This window comes from Amphiura filiformis, chromosome 13, assembly GCF_039555335.1.
Source record: "Amphiura filiformis chromosome 13, Afil_fr2py, whole genome shotgun sequence".
Taxonomy (NCBI): domain Eukaryota; kingdom Metazoa; phylum Echinodermata; class Ophiuroidea; order Amphilepidida; family Amphiuridae; genus Amphiura; species Amphiura filiformis.
In genome coordinates this window covers 63,824,496-63,849,552 of record NC_092640.1, presented here as the reverse complement: position 1 = coordinate 63,849,552, position 25,057 = coordinate 63,824,496, and the positions used below count along the sequence as shown (strand labels likewise).

The following is a 25,057-nucleotide window of genomic DNA, read 5'->3' as shown; positions in this document are numbered from 1 at the left end:
TAGCTGTACTCGATCCAACCGCGATTGTATATCGCGTATTTCAAACTACAACGCGAACGTACGACCTTGGATACAATGCTAACCAATCACGAGTGCGTTGGCATGGTTGGATTCACTTCCGCGTTACTCACGCACAGTCGCACACGCTGGCGTACATCGCACAGTGTACGCAAATGTTCGTCACGCTATTGAAAGCTGCGTTCATTCAATTGGAATTTCCACTATAGTAAAGATACACAGGTGACCAACCTTTACTCACCAATGCTTTACGAAACCTGAATTATTGATATTTGTCTAGTCTATTAGGTTATGGTTGTAATTAGAGTTAGGATTAAGGTTATAACTAGGGTGGGTTAGGATTAGGGTTAAGGTTATACTTGTGCGCAGGGTAAACCAGAATTATCATTTACATTTTTGTCATTCTGATTCGATCTTTGAAAGCACGCAAATAAGATGCGCGCACGTAATTATAAGTATACAGCAGGCGAAAAAACAAACAATGGCAACTGCCAAATATGTCACCTTTAGACGATGATGTGTCGTAATACGTGTTTTAGTAATTCATGTAGTACAGGCGCATAAAACGTTTCCGTCAAATAATGCAATCATTTTGTGTTTAAACATTAGCATATTGCGCCAGCTAGGCATTGTAGGCATCGTCAATAGATACGTCTAAAAAAACCGTCCTTTCTGTCCCAAATAATTCAAAATCATTTTGCATGTTTATTAACTTTCAGTCATTTACATCATAATTTAATACAAGCACTTCGTAATGGGACATTTCGAGGAATGGAAGGCCACTTCGGGGAGTTGTAAGTAAAGTGCAAAATTCTTTGTCTTAAACAAGATTATGTAAGAAGGAAATTCAAAAGAAAGATCCCATATTTATAGCCTTGCCCGCTTAAAGCCTTAATGTACGATCTCTATCAAATTTTGATTTTGTTATTCTTTATTCAAAATGTTGAAATAATATTAGTAATAACAGCCGGGAAGGGCTGCTGTCCATTTTAAGTTGAAATAACAATCTAAAGTGAACTGGTTATTTTGGCCATTTAACACGCAGTTCTATGGGAGGACATATTATCATAATTTTTAAATTATGATAATATGTCGAACTTTGCTCTGTTGACCTACAAAGACAACAGATTTGGCCGATTCCATTTAGGTGCAAGTTGGGACATGTGTAAACATTACAGATATGCACAAAAATCAGGATTGAAAAAAATTAACCAATTTCATATTATAAGATCGTACATTACGTGGCCAGTGGTTCTACCCCAGTTAAAAAAAAAACCCGACTCATTGTGGCTTACAACGATCACTATTTATGCCAGGGAGAGAATGGAGGGACTATATGGGGAAGAGGCGCGAGTGAATGCCAGGTGGTGGTCGCATTGCATCTCTAAATTCAGTATATTTCCATCGTCAACCGTGTAATTGAATGGGATTATTTTGACATTTTAAAACGCTTGAAATATCACAAACAAATAGGCCCATGTTAATAAATAATATAAATACAAGCTTAAACCGTTGGGATTCGATAATGAACCCCACAAAACTAACCAAGTATATTGAAAATGCCATACGGTCGGGCGGTTTCACAAGTTGCCGGCTCTATCATGCGACTCGCCGCCTGAGTGAATGCGATTGTTTCGTCCAATAAATGGTAATTTACTTCATGTATAAAAGCATTATGAAATTTAAAACAATTCTTCTGCATGTTCCGTAAAATAATCTTGGAGTTCTATTGTTGCCATTTTTTTTTTTTTAGAAGACTGGATAGCAATTATATATCTTATATAGAATCTGGCGCTTTCGAAGACGTATACTTAATTAGAAGAATGTAAGTACTTTTTTATTTGTCCAAATAAAATTCTATACTAGCTTTAATAAAGATGGACCTTGGAGGTATAAAAACCCCACAGTGATTTATTGTCAAGTCCTAGGATACATGTTGTTAAATCGTGACGTAATACTAGTTACCCTTCCCATTCATCCAAGTTACCTGCCTGAATGATCGGGCGTACTCCTCTTTTCGCCAAACGGCAAGAGTTTCTAGAATGATGTTAAAATAAGACTCAAACTCGATATATTTGTATTGTGCATGTATACTATAATATTAGAGGCTCATTTATTTTCGGATTTCTGTATGTAGAGCACGCAGTTATCAACAATTGCGCGCTATTAATACACATTAGTGTTTTAAGCAAATAAAGTTCCAAAATATGGTACGTTTTCTGTCTTTGCTTGTCACGTGGTAAGCCTATGTTAAAGTTGCGATTATATGTTCAAAAAAGTTTCAAGATGGATACCAACAAGTCATGTGGCCGAGCGGTCTAAGGCGTAGGCTCATCCAGAATTCACGATAGCGGTGCGGCGTGAGTTCGAGCCCCATCGCTGCTGAACTAAATTTCCTTTAAAAAAATCATATTATGTTAGGAAAATGTGGCTGGGATAATTTATGTATGACGAAGAGTGGTGTGGATCAGGCGCAATGGTTTTATAATACCCTGACAATCACGTGACGGTGATCAACACCACGAGAGAACGCCTTCACTCCTCATGAATTCATTTCCGCCACAATTTAAACTTGTCTGATGAATCTCTGTATGTTTTGGCTGGATAGCATTGGGAGAACCAGTATACCGTAGTACCGTTCCTTAATGAGACAGAATCGTTTAAGCTAATTTCTCTTAATATTGTGTATATATTGTACTTGTAGTGACTTGAGCTATAACTTACTACGACAACAGGACTTGGCACCCATCACCTCTCTAAGATTTCTCAGTAATCTGTAAGTATTATCGCAAAAATAGTTTAGCGAAGCAACAGATGTATAAAGACATTCCCATAACTCAATGGGGTTTCTGACCTTGGTATGTCTGGTTTTTGTATATTTTCATGTGGCACAGTTGACCATACCCTGCATTGGGATTGTGTGTAAATATCTGGTGTTTTCATCCTTTTATTTAACATTAAAAACATTGAGACTCATGAATAAATTTAATGCAGTGGAACATTATGAATGTTTTCTATAAGAAAATCCAATTTCATTTGATAAATCTCAACTATTAGCTCGTTGGCTGCAATTTTAAAATTACCATTTTGTGTGTGTGATAATGGGGACTTTGCCTTTAAGATTAGGTTATATTGATCAAATTTCCCAATCATAGTGCATTGTAGGAATGTCTTTAAGCCTCCTCTGGCGGAGCAACGGCCAGCCACTCAAATATATAACGTCGATAAAGTGAACGGTTATTTTTCAGTCCGGTTGAATATCGATTGCTAAAAATTCCAACAATCATGCGCTCAAATCGTAATGTTTCCATTACCCTTTCTTTCCCTCATTTTGTTACGTTCTTCTTAATCTTGAGACTTTTTTTTTTATTGTGTTTATATATTTTTCAGAGGGCTTGCATATAACTATATAACAAAGCTAACACCAAAGTTGATGAAAAACTTTCGAAAGCTAAGAAGTCTGTAAGTATTTAAATAATTCTGGGTCGTATCAGAAAGCTTTAAACATTTTAACCATTAAGTCCAGTATTTTGATTTAATTCCAAACTTCTCATAAACTATATATTCTGGTATCCAATGTTAGATTTGGAAGATGCAGGCTGTTCAATAAACATCAACATTGATGGGTATCAATCATTTTGATACATCCTGTATTGTTAATGTAAATATATTTAAATATTGTCCTCTCTGCTCACTCGTCGGTGAAATAGGTTTGAGACATAAAATAAGTCATATTTATATTTCAACAACAGGACAAAAATCCGCGACCGGGCTGCTCCGAGTAGGGTAATAGTAACGATAGCGATCGTCTGACTTGTAATGTCATCCGGCACACTAAAGTGATCGTATTTGCACCCGAATGACTTAAGGGAAGGGGTATGAACGTTTGGACAGTATTTATTGTGGGTCATTAGAGCATATCAGACATATCGAATTGCATTCTGAATACGAAAAATGTCCTTCTGATATCAAATAATTTTGATTTTTTGCAATTCGCAATGTAATACACATTTTATGGCAAATGATTAAAAATTGATATTTTTGATATTTTTGATATTTAACAGTACTCGAAGTAAACATTATAAATCTGATGATATGTACTTTTGTAGGTGGGATGAAAAGCCGACGATCAATTGAAAATTTTGACATTTTGTATTGAAGATATGGATTTTTTCCCAAAACACCAAACAAAAATTGAGTCTTTTTGGGAAAAAAATCCATATCTTCAATATGAAAGGTCAAAATTTTCAATTGATCGTCGGCTTTTCCTCCCAGTTAAATTGATCAAATTTACTTCGATGACTGTTATATATCAAAAAACCAACTTTTAATAATGTGTCATGAAATTTGTATTGTACCGTGAATTTTAAAAATGAAAAATATTTGATATCAGAAAGACATTATTCGTATTCAGAATGCAATTCGATATGTCTGATGTGCTCTCATGTCCCACAAAAATACTGTCTAAACGCCCAAAACGCTCATTCCAGATCCCTTAAGTTACGCATAAGACATTGTATTAGACTTTTTATGGTCAGGCAGATTTATTATTGTTTTGGCGACCTCAAGCTGGTAGTGTGTTTTGAACGTTACATCGATGCTGTATTTTACTATAATATAATGTAAACTCTTTCATTACAGCGATGTCAGTTTCAATTTCATCACGGAACTTAAACCAAATGTGTTTGAAAAACAGATTCATCTTTTTGTATTGTAAGTAATAGTACATTATATTTTCCACTCTTTACAAAACTATTTCAACACAAGTCCCTATGATCATCTGAACCGGGAAAGGTAAAGTTTTCTTTGACAAAAGTGAGAATATGCGAAGTTGGCAGTTGGCAATGTAAATAATATTTGAACAGCTCATTTGTTGGAAGGGTGATTAGTCCGAAAAGGGTTAATGGTTAGGTTAGGAGTAGGGTTAGCATTTATAGGGTTAGTGTTAAGAATACGGTTAGGTTTGGGTTGATAAAATCTGAGTTAGGAGAGAGTTGGGGCTACTTTCAGAGTTAGGGTTAGGTTTAGCGTTATGATAAGGGCATATGTTAAAGGTAATGTCAAAGTTTAGGGCTAAGGTAGTGATAGGGTTTTCGGGCTAATGACGTTTGGGACTGTCGACATGGAACCGATCATTTTGGCTTTCAAAGAGTGTGTTTTGTGATGAAGGTACATAATCAGTTTTAATATTATAAATTGAGTTCAAAGAAAATGGAAATTCCTGCCAAGGAAATGCTCGGTACAGCCTACTCAGATATTAAACTATATGGCATTTAAAAGTTCATACAGGGGGTAAATTCAGAATTGCTTATCTCTTGTTTAAGTTTAAAATCACACCAATATTTCCTGAAGGTTTTAGAAAAAAAGTATAGTTTGATCAACCTAGTCTGACGAGTAGGACTTTTTTTTAAAAAGTTACCAGACTATACACATTTCACACTATGATCACTATCTCACATGGCGCAAGAAAGACAAATCGCGAAAGTACAGTGACCGCGCCGACGGGAGGGGTTGTGGTTAATCGTTCTTGAGCGATCAGAGTTAGAGTATGCGCAAAAAGGTCAATGATCACACTTTTTTTTATTTCAATCCTAGATTTTTGATTGACTAGTCAATAACTGATGACTTTTATTTTGACAGGAACATTCGTGTCAATGGACTCAAAGACTTACCGAGTGGTATTTTTTCGAATCAACAGAGATTGTTTGAGTTGTAAGTTTAAATGTTTGCAAAAGTTAGTATTATCTTTGAAAATATTATTAGAGTCGCTTACCTTTAAAGGGGCATTTCGTGATCCACAGCCTCATCCCCCACTTTTCCCAAAAAAGTTGAGATTTTTACACCACTGGATACCTCTGGCTACATAATGTTTATGTACCAAATATTTCTTGCAGATTAATTCGTTTTAGCAAAAATATCGCCAAATTTGAATTTCGTTCTGGTGCACCAGAACGAAATTACCACACATTGTCTATGGAGCAGTGAATACACATAATCATGCATAACTCGCAAACGCAAAATCAGAATCCACTGAAATTTTGGGAATAAGCTTTTTTCGTGGATATCTACCGAAAAATGTCATAAAAAGAGGATGCTAGGATCACGAAATACTCCTTTAATATTTGTCATTTACGTTTTTACATCAAGTAATAAACCACGAGGAACGTACTATTTGCTACACATTTCGTACCAAGTGTTATGCAAAATTAATACCGTTACGATTTGCATTCTCTTTTATATGAACTCTTCAAAACAAGTTTGGAAACTTTCCCAAACGGCTTTATATCAGAAATATTTTAAATCTATTTCCATATTGTTTCAATACAATACAAACATTGTTCTTTCCTGTCAAAATGACACCAACTTTGTGACCATAACTTATTCCATGGTTGAGTAATTGCCTTTTAAAGAAAAGACAAGGAGGTCTCAAACAAAATGTGCCAAATCTGCCATTGTCTGCGCTATTTGCATCAGTAAACATGAATAAGGAATATCACACTGTTTCATTTAAAACGGTTTCAAAGTGCTGTCAGTCTGATGTACCGGTCTTCTGCAGCCGTTGTTTTTCTTGGGCGGCCACTTCTGGGGCTGTCTTTGACATATCCGGTCTGACGAAACTTGACTTTTCCCTTGGAAATCATACTGCAGGAAACTCCAAAAGTTGCCGTAACTTGATTCTGAGGTATGCCAGCCTCAAGCTGACCAATAACTTGAACCTTATCTAGATCTGATAATCGAACCATGGTTGATTAGAACTTTCTTGCAAATGACCACTATGAAGAAGTGACCAGCAAGAGAGATTGGCTTGAGTTGATCCATTTGAATCCACATGTAGAACCATCCTAGCACTTTTTATTCAACATGATGTACTGGAAATAACATTTCATTCATTCTTTTATTCATGCATTAAACCACTCGTTCATTCATTCACAGCAATAAGATGAGCGCAGACAATGGTCAGTTTTTTCACATTTGCTTTGAGACCTCTATGTCTTTCAAAGAAAGTTACTCAGCCGTGGAATAAGTTATCGTCACAAATGATGTGTCATTGTTGACAGGAAACAACAATGGTTTCACTGATATGAAACAATGTGGCGATAGATTTCAAAAATTCTGAAAAAAAGTCGTTTTTGACAGTTTCCAAATTTTTTTTGGAGGAGTTTAGTTCATCCTAGTCCTACTATGTGGGTTGTACCTCCAATACGTGGGAAATGACTATATTGTAAGTCAATCGTTTGCGAGGTTGTACAAACCCCTTGGTAAACCGTATAACCAAACAGATACCTCAAGTACTAGTGGACGACTTAAGGGGGTACTACACCCCTCGATAAATGTGTGTCTATTTTTGCATTTTTCTCAAAAACTAATAACACACTGGTTATAAAATTTATGTATATTATAGGGGCAAGGAATCCAACTATAACACTGGAATTTCAGTGACCCAAGACAAGCGGTTCGTTATTTATGATAAGAAATAAGGTACCGCTAAGATGTACCTCGTTTCCTATCATATAAACTGAACCGCTTGTCTTGAGTCACTGAAATTTCAGTGTAGTAATTGGATTCCTTGCCCCAATAATATACATAACTTTGTTACCAGTGTGTTATTATTTTTGAGAAAATGCAAAAATAGTCAAAATTTACCACAGGGTGTAGTACCCCTTAAAGGTGAACCTCATTGAAAATAAAGTTATATATCAATGGAAAGCTTATGATGTCAGGAATCAGAAAAAGAATATTTTTTATTTGCATAGCGTACCAGGCTAGACATAATCTCCATGCAAAGATTGGATATTGGCACCCCCTAAATTACAAAACGAAATCGTTCAAATTGGGCGCTTTCGTTGATGACGTCAGCCCAGGGACACACAGTTACTTCCGGGTTTGATTGTAAACACAATGTCCGTGTATTACTGTGGCATGCATCGGGCCAATGCACGAATTCAGTCATTGTCAACTTACTTTACATGAAAAATATCTTCAATAAAATAAGAATAACATGAAGGAAATATCATGATCAAATTAAGAATGAAGTTCCTGAATAAAGTGTGTGGATTTAAAAATGGGAAAGTGCTGGCCGGGGTGATTTGGGATAGGCCAAGCCATCCACGATATGCATAGGGAATATTACAGTAAAGCACGAAGAGCGAAGATTCGCCGAAGAACCGGAATGAAAACAGATTACAAAAAAATAACTGCTAGTGCTACCAGTACAGATCGTCACACCAAGTTGAGATGAACTTATCACAATGAGAAAATGAAGGAATAGAATAAGGTACATGTACAGGATTTTTTAATTATTTCTTAGCTTTACAACCAGTCATGGCCGGTCATGTATGATAGGTGAACTCGTATAGATACATGTACATACGGGATGAGCTCAGTGACTGACTGAGTCTCACTACGCCGAGTGTTTAGTATCCGCGACTGTACTGAACTTGCAGACAAAATGACCGATTTGATATTCACATTCTGATATTTCCAACTTATTGCTACTTCATCAGCAAAATTTATTCCTGTAAATGTTCCAAATATAAGGGAACGATTGACCAAATCTGCTGAACACCCCATGAAACACGGAGGACGAAGCCCGAAGCGATCAGAGTCGCTGTGTTTGTGCATATCCGTCCCTGCAATTCAGCAGCAATTTACGCATCGTGTTCGGTAATCCATAAAACATGAATGTTTCACTTTTTCAGTACCGTACACTGATTGTACTATCATTAAAGAATCATGACACAAGTGACAATATTTTAATTTTATTCAGATTTCAGAATTCCATCAAATAACGGCATAAGCCTAAATTGTATTTATTTTATAATAAAGTATCTGCCCGAGTATCTGTTTCTTTCAATCGCGATTGTATGGAAAGAATGTATTACCGCAATACGCTAAATATAAAAACCTTTTATGGGCTGGATTTGATGAAATCGGCGGTTTTTTATTAATTTTTTAATTACTGCAAGACGATATTTTTTTAAATCAGACATTTTTAAAATTAATCTAGAATATATAGGGAATGTCACAAACAACTATTTAATTTGTTATTCGATCATGTTTATTCAGTCCATGACATGAACGGTAGCAGCATTTGCGCATGGGATTGATCCCAGCGCGAAATTCAAACTCAATTACCCAGTTATACCCAGCCAGTTATGACTGATTTTGTCAAAAATGTACGGAAAATTTATGTGTTAATAATTCTATTATTTCTAATATATATAGAAGGAACCAGCAATTTGAAGATTCCTCTAATTTCAAGCTTTATTGTGAAAATCAGACTTGCCGGGCAGCTTGCAAAGTACAGGAAGCAAGTCTTGTTTACATGTTTCCGAGTAGGATCACGTGACTGCGAACCCTGAGCTTACGTCACGAGCATTCCCAAGGTCATAGACGATTGATTTGGGTGCTTTTTGGGCGCCTTAAAAAAGACCAAAAATTCAATCATTTTTTTAATTTTTCAGCTTTATTAGCAATCAAAAATTCAATCAATAATTTTTAATATCCTGACATCATAAGCTTTCCATTGATATATAACTTTATTTTCAATGAGGTTCACCTTTAAGCTTAACCAATTTTAATTAATTAATTTTATTTCATTCATCGGTGTTATTTAGACGAATTAGCTACAACAACATCTCAAATCTGGAACCGGGAATATTCGAAAATTTAACGGAAACACAAAAAATGTAAGAGATAATTTTCATACTTTAATATATTTGTCATCATCATCATCATCATCATCATCATCATCATCATCATCATCATCATCATCATCATCATCATCATCATCATCATCATCATCATCATCATCATCCTCATCATCATCATCATCCTCATCATCATCATCATCATCATCATCATCATCATCATCATCATCATCATCATCATCATCAACATCATCATCATCATCATCATCATCATCATCAAACATCATCATCATCATCATCATTGTCATCATCACCATTGTCATCATCACCATCAGCAGCAGCAGCAACATCAGCATCATTATCAGCATAACATTTAAGTCGTCATTGTCGCCATGAAAACAAAGTACTCCTTTTTCACGATATCTTCGGTCGTTATGTTAATTTCTGCATTATTATAATCAAATATCAATAACTGACCAAAAATTCTTGGATGCTGATTTTATATCGCCCCTCATACTTTAGATTTGCTGCAGGTAATCAGATAACACAACTCGACAATGGAGTTTTCCGAGGACTTTCACGTCTGCAACAATTGTGAGTACATAGCTATGAATGAGCTGACTGAATGAGAATACAATATACGTTTAAACATATATTTGTAAAATACGTAAATCATTTGACAAAGCTATTGGACTCCGGTACATTAGGCCCCGTATCCATAGGCTGTTCCCTTGTGGCGTGTGCCCTTGTTCCGTGTTCACTTGTTCCCATGTGACCTGACACACAGACAACGAACCTTTGTTTTGCTTAGTGGCCGCTACGGCCACTTCTGTGTGGCAGGTCACATGGGAACAAGTGAACACGGAACAAGGGCACATGCCACAAGGAACAGCCTATGGATCTGATTTAGTTCAGATCCATAGGCTGTTCCTTGTGGCGTGTGCCCTTGTTCCTGTTTACTTTTTTCCCATGTGACCTGCCACACAGACAACGAACCTTTGTTTTGCTTAGTGGCCGTATCCATAGGTTGTCTGTGTGGCAGGTCACATGGGAAAAAGTAAACACGGAACAAGGGCACACGCCACAAGGGAACAGCCTATGGATACGAGGCCTTATGTAGCTATGCGAGTTTGAACCCCGGTCCGGACGTGTAATTATTTTCTGCAACCTTAAGGGAAGGGGTATGAACGTTTGGACAGTATTTATTGTGGGACATTAGAGCACATCAGACATATCGAATTACATTCTGAATACGAAGAATGTCCTTCTGATATCAAATAATTTTGATTTTTTGAAATTCGCAATGTAATACACATTTTATGACAAATCATTAAAATTTGATATATTTCAAATTTTTGATATATAACAGTCCTCGAAATAAATTTTATAAATCTAATGATATATTCTTCAAGTGTATGTAGCTGGGAGAAAAAGCCGACGATCAATTGAAAATGTTGACCTTTTATATTGAAGATATGGATTTTTTCCCCAAAAAGACCTATTTTTTGTGTGTTTATTGTGGGACATTAGAGCACATCAGACATATCGAATTGCATTCTGAATACGAAGAATGTCCTTCTGATATCAAATAATTTTGATTTTTTGAAATTCGCAATGTAATACACATTTTATGGCAAATCATTAAAAATTTATATTTTTGATATTTAACAGTACTCGAAGTAAACTTTATAAATCTGATGATTTATACTTAAAGTGTATGTAGGTGGGATGAAAAGTCGACGATTAATTGAAAATTTTGACCTTTCGTATTGAAGATATGGATTTTTTCCCCAAAACACCAAAAAATAGGTCTTTTGGGAAAAAAATCCATATCTTCAATATAAAAGGTCAAAATTTTCAATTGATCGTCGGCTTTTCCTCCCAGCTACATTCACTTGAAGAATATATCATTAGATTTATAAAATTTATTTCGAGGATCAAAAATTTGAAAAATATCAAATTTTAATAATTTGTCATAAAATTTGTATTATATCGTGAATTTCAAAAAATGACAATTATTTGATATCAGAAAGACATGCTTCGTATTCAGAATGCAATTCGATACGTCTGAGGTGCTCTCATGTCCCACAAAAAAATACTGTCGAAACGCCATAAACGCTCATTCTAGATCCCTTAACGGGTTAGGCCATTTTAAATCGACTTTCGAAAAATCGCAGTTTAACAAATAACGGTTCAAATGAAAGCTATTATTGGGGGCTAATTATTGTATCACTATGAAAGACCTGACATCAATATAAACATTTGTTTCGGTGACCCAAGTTCATGGTAATTTTTGCTCACGCACTTTTTTACAGATGGCCTGGAATTTCATATTTCGGTTTTAGCGATTGCCCAAAAAAGGTGGTATGTTTTTGAAAAGCGTTTCCGCTTGGAATGTAGATAGTTGTTGTTGCTATTACTGTTCGCGATTTTAATTTATGCACTTTTTAGCCGACAATTTTCAATGCATTTTACATAATAGAAATGTCGCTGGCATAAATACCGATATTTTTAACAGTATCGTTTTTTTAAACCAAAATACCATCCAAATTAGTTCCCAATACTTTTACGAAACCATAGATACCAAATCGGACTGCAGGTGATGAACAGATTTTGAACTAGAATTCAAAGAACCAGCGTAGGCCTTCTCAAAATTTACTTTTTTTAAAATATCGTGTTGTTTAATTTTGGACTGCTTTTTCCTTGTTTTTTATAACAAGAAAATGCTTTACATGCCCCAAACTTCTCACATAGTCTTGGCTAAGTGTCCGTTACTGGTTGGTATTATTAGAATTAAACGATTTTCATGATTAACTTACTTTTACCGCAATGTTTTCCCTCGCAATGTTCAAATATATTCACAAAATGGCGTTGCTTTCGGTCTCACATTAATGACAAGGAGCTACAAGGTTATCCTAAGATGTGTGAGAGTTTCTGACACTATATTCACGGGTATTCTACTATATTCAAACATATGACAAATTTGGCTGGTTTGCGATAAGCTATACCATTTTCACCCTGATGTGGTAGTTGGATCCTTCAGTCTTTCAACAACTACGCACGGTCATCGGGTTGTGCTGTTGGTGAATAAGGCAACGTGAAGGATTGTGGGTAAATAAAAGGCGCCGTCATTAGAGGCCAGAAGGATTCAGGCTACTGATATGGCAGTGACATCAGCACTGTGTGAATTTCATTACACACCCTAGCGTTCGATCAAAGCGCTGGTGTACACACGCACGCGCTTAAAGACGCCGCATAGAAGCGCGAGCGAAACAACTGCTTCAACGCGTTGACGTCACTGCCACATCGGGGTGAAAAATGGTATAGGTCAGGCACACCTCAAATAGGTTTGTTGAAGCGCCACATGAAATAAAAAAAACATCTGAAAAGCGCCACTCAATGGCTGCGCCGAAGCAGCTTTCGCGGTGCTTTAGCACCGCCGGGGAAGTCAGAGGGGTGCCCCCTGTGAAGTTATCGGTTTTTTGAAATTTGAGGTGCAAATGACGCCATTTGGTATAATATTTTGTACTATTTTAGCCTGTCTTTACACGGAGAACATGGGAATTTATTTATTTATTTATTTATTTATTTATTTATTTATTTATTTAAATCTAAACGGCGCCTCGCGCCACTCGGGAAGCCACGCTATTTGCGGACCCCTGGTATAGGTAATAGATGACTATGAAAACTTTCCGCATACCGAATATGGGTTTAGCCTATATTTAATTGCCTTTAGGCCCTATGATTTATTTTTAGAAAAGAAAGCCTAATCCTGTAGCCTAATCAATTGAGAAGGGAATGGATTTTGTCACAATAATATCAAAATTAATATCGTCCATAACAAGAAGGAATGCATCACGATTTTTTGATATCCAGCTATAGTAGCCTATTTTAATTGATTTACACTGAACATAAAGCTATAATATCTCTACTATATAGCTTCATGCACTGGACATTTGCAGACTGGCCTTCTCCATGTAGCGAGTACCACATTAGATTGTGTTTACAAGAAATATATAATAAGCGCCACTTCCACGAAATTTCCTATATGCCAGCAACTTTGATGATAAAATATTATCTACAACATCACACCTGTTTTTCAAGAACTCTCTTTTATCTATTCACCTCAAAGAAAGGATTAGAATTATTATAATAGAATCCCTGACCTGATGCAACGCATTTTTAATGAGTTGCTGAGGGACTAGAAATCTTTATGGTCGAATGAACAACGTATGACCACTACACAGGTCAATGGCCTTATTGTGTTCTGGCGGGTTATTTAAAAGCACGGTCCCTAAATTTTTCCAGACAAGGAACAATAGGGACAAATTGCCTGGCAATGGGGTCACATATAATCCCAGTCTATAGTGTGATCAGAACATTATAGGCAGGTATCATTATAGTATAATCAGTACGAAAATTCCAATGCGATTTTTAATGTATTTAAAAAAATTCAAAGAACCACTTTTTAGCGGGAATTTTTGCAAGTTACACAGCTGAAGTTGTGAAATGATTGAAATACTACAATATTACGGCGTAAACAAGAATATGTTTGTTTGGTCTTTGTTCCTATAGCCACATCCATTAACGGGACGCAAATTTTTATTAAACCCTAACCCTTACCCTAACCCGAACACTTACCCTAACCCATACCATAACCCTAACCCTAAACCTTTCCTATGTGTTCCTATGGGTTATGGTTGCAGAAAAAAAATTAAGCGGCCCGGACTCTGGCCGTAGTCTACTGAATTTGTTCCCGTAACATAATTGTATAATTATAATTATAATTTTTTTTAATGTTTTGAATTCATATGAAATCTCTGTTTTGGTTTTGCATCAGGCCTCTACAAACCATTTCGCAAATCATTTCACCATTCTACCTGTCGCTATTATAGGCTATTAATCGTTTCGACGAAACCATTTTGCCAGTCGCGATTATAGACTAATTGTTTTCAATACACGTTAAGGGGTACTACACCCCTCGATAAATTGTGTCTATTTTTGCATTTTCTCAAAACTAATAACACAGTGGTAACAAAAGTTATGTATATTATAGGGCAAGGAATCCAATTACAACACTGGTGATTTCAGTGATCCAAGACAAGCGGTTTGTTATTTATGACCAGAAATAAGGTACTGCTAGGATGTACCTCGTTTCCTATCATATATACTGAACCGCTTGTCTTGAGTCACTGAAAGTTCAGTGTAGTAATTGGATTCCTTGCCCCAATAATATACATAACTTTTGTTACCAGTGTGTAATTATTTTTTTTTTTTTTTGCAAAAATAGTCATAAATTTACCACATGGGTGTAGTACCCCCTTAATGCAATAAATGCTGTTTTTCTGTTTCGTTATACAACAGGGTTTTAAGCAACAATACAATGCAAAGTTTGGAACCAGGAATATTTGATGACTTGAAAGATTTACGCTACTTGTAAGTGTATTTGTTGTTGTTTTTATTTCGACGGTTAACTCTACAAGAGAGTGTGAACATTTATAGCAAATTATGTTAAAATGTTATTTTACGCATATTGACGAAAAGCAAATCACTATAAACCATTCTCAAATAAACACATTGAATGCCTAACACAATTCACAAAGCTGAAAACGTTGCTCTATATAGTCATTATAAAACAGCACTAGTTTACGTACAGGTACTTACCCTGGATTCGTCCAAGTGCTTGATTCAATTCTTATTTTAACTCGGATGAAAGACAATTAATTACTTTACTGCTAATTATTTCATATTATTCTTTCGTATATTTCAGAGAACTTCGTGGAAATTCTTTGAAGCGTCTTGACCATAACATCTGGCAAAATTTAACAAACCTTGAATACTTGTAAGTCTACATCTAATTTGTATTCCCTGATGAATTGTTACTGAATGTACAATTGAAGACCTGAGCGCAATAAGACCATAAGTTCACTAGGCCCCTCAACATGTATACACTAAAGTTACGTATAGTTTCTTAGGGTTTTATACAGTTTTTAAACTTTATTAAAATACATGTTCCAGGGTGAAAACATCATGAAAGGTTGTGAAATATTTGTTTTGGCCCCTAAACATGTATAAAATATTACCAAACTATACGAAATTATACGCGACTTTAGTGTATACATGTTGAGGGGCCAAGTGAACTTATGGTCTTCTTGCGGTCGGGTCTTCATGTACAATTTAGTCTGCTTCTAATTCTCGCTATTCGCAATAAGGGCGCCGCCAGCGGTTTGCGATGTAATCGTGATGTATCATGGGAAAATCGTGATGTATCATGGGAAAAGGTCGACATCAAGTCCGCGCAATACGAATATTACCATGCTATTACATAGGAACACGTGACAATATTTTTAGTTTGTCAATATAACGGTATTACACGCAAATCGATAGAGAAAAAATAATTGTGCACATTTCAAATCACATTATTAAGTATTATTGAGTATCGATTCGCGTGTAACACCTTATATTGACAAACTAAAAAATATTGTCACGTGTTCCTATGTAATAGCATGGTAATATTCGTATTGCGCGGACTTGGATGTCGACCTTTTCCCATGATACATCACGATTACATCGCAAACCGCTGGCGGCGCCCTTATTGCGAATAGCGAGAATTAACGGAGGCGTACCGAGGCAATAGAGCAAAGGGTACCAACCTTTCCAAATGATCCCGCTGACACCCTATACTAAAATGACTTTACAGGGATTGCAATTTTAACTCTACAATGGTGTAAAATTAGGACAATTGTGGCATAAAACTTGGCCACAGGAAGATGCACATGACAACTTTTGGTCATTTCCCCCCCTGGTATTTCGAGCCGGGTGGGACAGCTTTTCCCCACCCCCGGATGTTACGCATCTGGCCTAAACTCTCTGGTTGTTTTAATTCTATTTTTTAGAAGCTGAAATTATTATCATATTCCGTATAAGCAAATATCGTCAGCCTGCTACGATTTTTTGCTAAATCATTTTTTGCAATTATGAGAACAAAGTACAAAATATGGTTCAGGCATGCATTTAAACATATTCATTCACTAATCTTTGCACAAGAACAAATGGTAATAATACAAATGAAAGGGAATATTCCGAAATAATTATAGTGATAACGTAACTGATGCATGCTTGAACCACATTTTGTTCTTTGTTCTCAAAATTACAAAAAATGGCAATTAGCGTAGCAGGTTGACGATATGTTGTACTCTGTTTGGGATGAAGCATTCATTGTCCACTGTCCACGGTTATCATTGCACTCTAAAGTCAGGCGCAATATTCAAATATCAGTCAATAGAAGGCATTATCTTCATGGATTCAAGTGAAGCCGTGATGGAAGTATAAGAGTAAGAAAGAGCAATCGGTTAGTGGAATTTGGGTAACGGTTGAACCCGGGACCTCTGATCTCAGCTGGAAGGGTTTACTTCCCCAATGGCTTCTAAAAGTGTGGTTATTTTGATTTTATACTTCCCAACAAACACAAAACGTTTTCGACATCATTTGCAAAAGGTTATAAAGGTTGTCAGAAAATGTTTAAATGTCGGGTTATATAAAGGGTATATTAAGAGTATAAAACGTGTTTATAACCTTAAAAAACATTTTTTGATAATCTACTGCTCAGCAAACAAAAATGTTTTACAGAAAACGTTTAAATGTCGGGTTATATAAAGGGTATAAAAACGTTTTAATAACATTCCAAAAATATTCTTGAAAACTTGACACAAAACATTCTAAACAGAATGTTATTTTGGGGAGTTGAAAAATATTTTGCGAAAAATGTTTGCCCAAAATATTTGCAATAACGTTTTAAAAACGTTTTCATGACCTTTATATAACCCGACATTTACATGTTATTAAAAGGTTTTGAAAAAAAAAACATTTTAAGAACATTTCTGTGTTTGCTGGGTTCAAATATTTTAACATAATGTTATTTAAGTATTGACAAAATATTTGGCAAAATGTTTGCAAAAATAGTTTAAAATAACATTTTTTGAAAACATTTAATAAATATTGTTGTAGTGTGTTTTCATACAAAACGTTTTAAAACGTTATCATGACCTTTATATAACCCGACATTGTAATGTTATTAAAACGTTTTTACCTAAACCAAAAGCCAAAATATAACTTATTTAAAACGTTTTTAAAACGTTTTTGTGTTTGCTGGGTTATCATTTAACACAGAGTTCAGCTTGAATTGATTGCAATTAAAATAAGAACGAAAAACGAAAGAGCGCAATTGTAGACGGTTACATTTTATACAAAGATCTTGATAACGTAATCTAAGATTCCCGTGCAATGTTTTGTAACTAATAGACGATGAGATACGCTTCTTAAAAGGGCATTTCGTGATCCACAGCCTCATCCCCCACTTTTCTCCAAAAAGTTGAGATTTTTATATCTCTTGAATCCGCTGGCTACATAATGTTTATGTATATACAAAATATTTCTTGTAGATTAATTTATTCAGCAAAGATATCGTGAAATTTGGTATACCAGAACGAAATTACAACACATTGTCTATGGAACAGTGTAATACACATAATCATGCATAACTCACAAACGCAAAACCGGAATCAACTGAAATTTTGGGAATAAGCTTTTTTTCGTGGATATCTTCTGAAAAATGTCATAAAAAGAGGATGCTAGGATCACGAAATACTCCTTTAAGCAAAACATACAGTGTTTCTGAAATGTATTTTTCTCAGAGGGTGTATGCTGTGCTTGTTGTAATGTAGTTACACATATAGCACCTATAATGTCAAGTGTACTTTTGCTTAACTTCCAGAGGTGTAGATGAAGACTGGATGTGCTGCCTGGTATCTAACGTGTCATGTGATGCTGGAGACTCAGCAGTACGCCCCATATTTTTCACATGCGGACGACTTCTCCAAAATCCAACGATGAGGGTGTTCATTTGGCTGCAAGGAGTCGGTTCGGTTTTTGGTAATGCGTTTGTTCTAGCCATGCGTTGGAAAAAACGACGCGGCGAAAATTGGGTTCAATCGTCCCTAATTACTTGTCTTTCAGCCGCAGATCTCATGATGGGGATTTATCTTATACTTATTGCAATGGCGGACTCCTATTTGGGCGATGATTTCTTCTCCATTGCTCATATATGGAGGGAAAGTTACTTTTGCAGTGTGGCAGGTTTGTTGGCTATATTGTCCAGCGAAGCTTCGTTATTTTTTATTGGCCTGATAAGCGTAGATCGAGTCATTGGTGTTGTTTTCCCATTCAGTCAAAATCGATTAAATAAGCGCACAACCTGCATCGCTATCATTATTCTCTGGTCCTTCGCATTATCTCTTGCGTTAACTGCAACTATTCTCGCCAAAAACGAATCCAACCTTTATCAAGCGTCTAACGTTTGCATTGGACTTCCGTTTGAAAGGGCGCCACCAACAGTTAGCATCACACGTGATTTTTACCTTTCTACCGGATTGAGCAGTGAGTTACCAGTGGAAACCGGACACAGCCAACCAGCGTCTATCTTTTCAATAGTAATCTTCTTAGGTGTCAACTTGTTTAGCGTGCTACTAGTTCTGATATGCTACATAATTATTGGGATAAATGTAAGGACATCAAGCAGACGATCCGTCCGGAGCAACGCGGGAAGAACAGAAGAAGTGCGCATGGCGTTGCGCATGGGCATCATCGTTTGCACCGATTTTTTCTGCTGGGTTCCTGTAATAATGATGGGAGTGCTTTCACAAGCAAAACTGATCGTTATCCCGGATACAATGTACGCTTGGGCAGTGATATTTATATTACCTTTAAACTCTTGTTTAAATCCATATATTTACACTATGTTTCCTATTATAGGGAGTAAAGTACATGCATTGCGAAGAAAGATGTTTGGAAATGCTAAAGCAACTGCACAGTTAAGAGGGACCTCCGATAATAATACAAGAAACCAGCACCTTGATTCTATTCCAATGTCAGAAAGAGATTAGGTGATTAAATGAGCAATTACGCATTCATACACTCATATTTCACAGCAGCCAATCAGAAAAGTTGTTAGAAAAGTACGCGGAGTGCATTGATTGTGTATAATGGCTTTCGCACGCGTTCGCGTCGCGTAGGATTGAATCATGTTTCGGGCATTTATATTTGGTTCTATTTCCCAACATTTTTAATAGTGTTAATTTTGTTATAAAACATCAACAATCACGGTTTTTTCTCGTGTATGAAATAGGTTATAATAAATGGGGGAGTATATTTCAGGCGCATCAACATCTCAGTACAAGTGAATCATTTTGCACAATTTCACTCCCAACAAGTGATACGCATTTATTAAGATATGATTCATCCATTTTTCAACATCCCACTCGTTCGGCAGCCAATCAACAACAAGAACCAAATTACGTATGACTTTCAATAGGGTTAGGGTGAGGATTAGGGTTTACCGTGTCGAAAAAGTGGACTGTCAAACAAACGGAGGTCTTCCAATTATCAGAGACGGCACTCCAATCACTGAGCTCAGTCACATACGTCACCGAGGCCAGCGGGGTGTTGACAAACTTAAGAATAATATTATAAGGAGATTAGCGCTGGGTCTGGACATAAACCCGGTTAAGAAGGTCAATGCCTTGCAAGTTCATTCATGTTTATTCAAACGAAGCGCCTAAGCTAGTCTTTTGTCTTGAAGTGTGACCAATGATCCACTTGACCAAACAAAAGGTTTGATGCAGTCGCTTACACACGCCCTTCTTTCGATCGTCTCTTTATACATATGCCCCGAGTTAAAGCGACAAGACGCTGTTGGTGCAGTAACCAATCAGACGTTCGCGTTGGACTTAATCTGAGCAAAAATTCATTGATATAATGTGAGTTTGCCGTGGAAGTTGAGGTAATTTTTCATTTGTCTCATCTTATGACACGGTTAACTGTTCGTCATATAAATAGTTCTGAGCGGTGACAAACTAACTTATGATTATTCAGATTCAGATTCAGATTCAGTCATTTATTGTGACTCCAAATCGGTATAGACATTTACTATAGAGCGCAGACGGTCTGTGATAACCATATTCAACAAGCATGCTTAAAGCATGCCTTCAAATATGTTTCCTTTTGCATGCTGTAATATCATACATGTACAACGAAATTAACACGACATAAAACGACATTATCCGAGTTTCATAGATGACCGGAATAAAGTCTTCTTAGTGAATGAAACAAGATATTACATAGATTTTGCTTTTTATTTTGCCTCTTTGAATGTGTAACGATCACTAGAATTAGCATCATATTGCACTGCAAATATAAAATCGTCGGTCGCATCATACTGATCTTTTCGAAGAAATACGCTTTTCGAAAAATTTACTATTGGAAATTCTGTTGTTAGATTTGGCTTTATACTTCCCTATTTCTTGACAGGGAATTTGTATAAAGAAGAGACTTGGAAGTTTCATTTTGGTGAAATTGACACGTCCCATCATTCAAGTAAAATATGGTGTTAAACTTATGCTACCGTCTCGCTATGTTTTTCTTTATGCGTATAGATCTGTGATGCGTGTATTACGATGTAAATACGCTCTGAATAGATCTGTTTGTGATGCCTCGTTCACCGCATAGAGATCTGTATGTGACATACGTACTGATGAATGGTTAAAAGTAGCTTACGTCTTGAAATAGCGCTGTATGTGAAACACACAATTTAAAAAAGCATAGCAAATAGACCAAAATAAAAGTTTTATATCTCATTAATTATAAAGAATTAAGGTCTGTAAGTTGGTGGATTTGAAGAGATCCAAAACAATTTGCTAAGCACCAATTTTCTCAAAAAAGTAAAAAATCTCGAATAGAACCGTTTGTGATGCGACCGACGAAATGTACAGGCAGAACGAAAGACATCCAATCGCACCTACCTGTTCCTTCGGTGATATGTTCCCCAAAACAAGCTAAAAGTATCTTAAAGGGTCATTTTGTATGAACCATAAGTTCATCCCCTACTTCTCTAAAACAATTTTATACCACCGGAAACTTCTGTCTACATAATCTTTGTATGCAAAACAAAATCCAAACAGTTTCATTCGCTTAACCAAAATATCGTCGAATTTGTTATGTTCTGTTAACAAAACGAAAGTAGATCACCATGGCTATATGTAGAAATGTAATACGTTTATCAATCAGCCGGTGGAAATGCACCAACTCTGTCGTAATGCATCTAAGGGGCGGAGGGGGGGTGCTATAGGAATGGTTATAGGGCCTCAAGGAAGAACGGGTTATTAATTGTGTTTTCAACTGATTGGGTATCCCAGGTTAAAGGAGAAATAAAACAATCAAGGCAATAGCATCACTGTTAGAAGTTATCAATGTTTTAATATTGGTTCATTACCAACACCCTTTTCCTCCGCCGTCAATTTTTAGGTTATTGAGAGTTTTGGCGGATTCATTTTGAGTTCAACAGGCAACAAATTTATTCTAGTCTGATTACACGAAAAATTGAGAGCAGTAAAGGGAGTATCCGGCTCCTCCCCCTCCCCGTCTACTTTCAAAACCATGTGAACGCCACAGTCTCGCAAGTTGGACTGTTTTAAACAGGTTAATTCATGTAGCTGGAGACTATAACCCATATGTTTTCACACCGTCCCTAGCTGTATGCCAAGCTGGTTTCATGAAATGTCAAGAGGAATTGGTCAAAATATCAAGGGAAGACTAACGTGTTGTGAGGTACAAATCTACAGGTCCGTACATACTACGTTGCACTTGCGTTGTGTTGAGTTCTGATACATCAATTATCCGTATGACATCTCGAATTGCATTCTGAATACGAAAAATGTCCTTCTGATATAAAATAATTTTGATTTTTGAAATTCGCAATGTAATACACATTTTATGGCAAATGATTAAAAATTGATATTTTTGATATTTAACAGTACTCGAAGTAAACTTTATAAATCTGATGATTTATACTTAAAGTGTATGTAGGTGGGATGAAAAGCCAACGATCAATTGAAAATTTTGACCTTTGGTATTAAAGATATGGATTTTTTCCCCAAAACACCAAACAAAATTGGGGGAAAAATCCATATCTTCAATACGAAAGGTCAAAATTTTCAATTGATCGTCGGCTTTCCTCCCAGCTACATACACTTTAAGAATATATCGTTAGATTTATAAAATTTACTTCGAGGTCTGTTATATATCAAAAATGTGAAAAATATCAAATTTTAATAGTTTGTTATAAAAATTGTATTATATCGTGAATTTCAAAAAATGAAAATTCCATTCCATTTATATCATTATCATTTGTTCTTGTACAAAGATTGGTGAATAAATATGTTTAAATGCTTGCTTGAACCATATTTTGTACTTTGTTCTCAAAATTACAAAAACTTACTTCGGCAATTAGCGTAGCAGTCTGACGATATATTGTGTGTAAATTGCCAAATGTTCATATAGCAGCTACCCGCTTCTAACACTAAGCAGTCGACTTAGTGAGTGCACTTTGTAATTGATGCGAATAATGATTCGCCTATTGACTAACGTCCCCGCTAACGTCTCACTCTGAAGGTCAAGCTGAGATTAAATTTGTGCATTATAAAGACGTGATGTATTCAAATGTTGTGGCTCTCTGAAAAGTACACATTTCTTATGTCAAGCTCGGTGTTAATTTGTAAGAAGACTTGTTGTATTACAATATAATATTCAAAAAATGTTTAAAATCCCAAGGTGTCGCTCAGCTTCAATCCAATTAGTGAATTGTATGAAGACTTGTTGTACTTGTATTACAATATAATATTAAAAAAAATGTTTAAAATCCCAAGGTGTCGCTCAGCTTCAATCCAATTAGTGAATTGTATGAAGACATTTTGTATTCTTTTATTAAATTAAAAAGTATAAGATTAGTCTCAGCTTGACTTATTGTTGAGCTTAATATCCAGTAATTGCTCTTTTGTTCAAAACGTTGTAAATGTATTATATATCTGATGTTGTATACGGCAAATAAAAAGGAATAGTACAGACTATTGTACTTCTTATATCATTGCAACTTTTATAGTTATAGTAATTGAAGAATCACGTGACCAGGTGTGGAGAATCGATTCACATTTGATAAAAACCGACGTAGAATAACTTTTAGTAAGCATACTCGGCGAGTGTTTGTGTTACAAGTGCATGATATTAAAATGGTACCTCGAAACTGCTTGTGATCGTGTTCATGAAGGTAAGGATATATGTAAAACAATAATACATTTTAAGTAGTTCAGGCAGAATAGTGATCATGATATATACATGTAGTATAATAAAGAGGGAGTTGAGCTGTCGGTCGGGCACCTTTGTTCCATAACCATTAATGTATAGGACATTTTTGTTTTTGCTATAGCCCCCAATGAAATGTATCTAATTATGTTTGTACTCACCCAGGTAGCATTGTGTGTGACTTTTGCATCCGAACTAAGTGCTATTCTTTTTATGAGCATTTTAGTGTCTAAAATGGCCCAAAATGAGGGGTTTTCAATATTGGCGTCCATTTCAAATCGTCACCCCCCATAGACTTTACATAAAAGGGCTCAACATTTAATAGCACTTAGTTCGGATGTAAAATTCACACAAAATGCTTTTTGAGTGATTACAAAGATAATTAAATACTTTTCATTCGGGGGCTATGTGGATTTTTTTAATGTATTCCTTGTACAATGACATTTAACAATAAAATGTCCATTGGAAACAAAGGTGCGGGAGCATAAGGTCAGCGTGAATTCGAGCCTTGGGCTTGCCTTAGGTGGAAATTATCTTCCTCTCCCAAAATGTTCCTAGAAGGTCGAAAATCCCGCAATTGTGTATAACAGAATATAATTGTAGAATTTCTTCTCACTCTATCACATACACTGTTTAGCACGTCCAGATATAGGCAGTGTATGTGCGACGTCACGTGGTTCGGAAATCACGTAAATATGTTGGTCCTGTGTACAGGAAGTCAAACCTTGTACACGTTAAAAGTCAGAGCTATTCCTGGGTTCCAGGATCGTTTTTTTTTTATTTGCCAACATACTTTGTAAATTAGGAAGAATAATGATTTATTATTACCAGGTAACAAAAATAACAAATAGTACCATGTATTAAAATATACTAATCCAACTTAAATTTGATCAAAATTACCTACCTTTTTGTTTTAAAGGTAAAGATGATGCTGTGTGGTTTAAACAGTGTGATTTCTCTCCTGCTTATATTCGGCGTTTATCGTGTTGTAACCTCGGAAACGGGTAAGTAATTCGATAAAAATAATATAAGTAGTAAACATTTAATCTTTTCCTCACTTATTCTGTTTGGCAGCTTGTTAGAAGTTCCAAAACATATTATTTATCTGTCCTTTTTTTTGTGACCATTTCGATTCATATTTCACAAAAGACTTATATGATCCTCATCATGTGCGTCAATCTGTCTTGGAATGGGAGGGA

General features: G+C 35.8%; 1 protein-coding gene across 1 annotated transcript in view; it reads left to right on the top strand.

Moving 5' to 3' along the window:
* Nucleotides 1-20,044, top strand: part of LOC140168635 (uncharacterized) — a 30,391-nt gene extending 10,347 nt beyond the window's left edge. Inside the window, exons 8-18 of the mRNA XM_072192038.1 lie at nt 738-812; nt 1,772-1,843; nt 2,723-2,794; nt 3,409-3,480; nt 4,660-4,731; nt 5,659-5,730; nt 9,636-9,707; nt 10,191-10,262; nt 15,033-15,104; nt 15,439-15,510; nt 18,442-20,044. Of these exons, the coding sequence (XP_072048139.1) occupies nt 738-812; nt 1,772-1,843; nt 2,723-2,794; nt 3,409-3,480; nt 4,660-4,731; nt 5,659-5,730; nt 9,636-9,707; nt 10,191-10,262; nt 15,033-15,104; nt 15,439-15,510; nt 18,442-19,609 (1,891 nt within the window). The 3' untranslated portion in view covers nt 19,610-20,044. The remainder of the gene's footprint in view (nt 1-737; nt 813-1,771; nt 1,844-2,722; nt 2,795-3,408; nt 3,481-4,659; nt 4,732-5,658; nt 5,731-9,635; nt 9,708-10,190; nt 10,263-15,032; nt 15,105-15,438; nt 15,511-18,441) is intronic.
* The last annotated feature ends 5,013 nt before the right edge of the window (nt 20,045-25,057 follow it).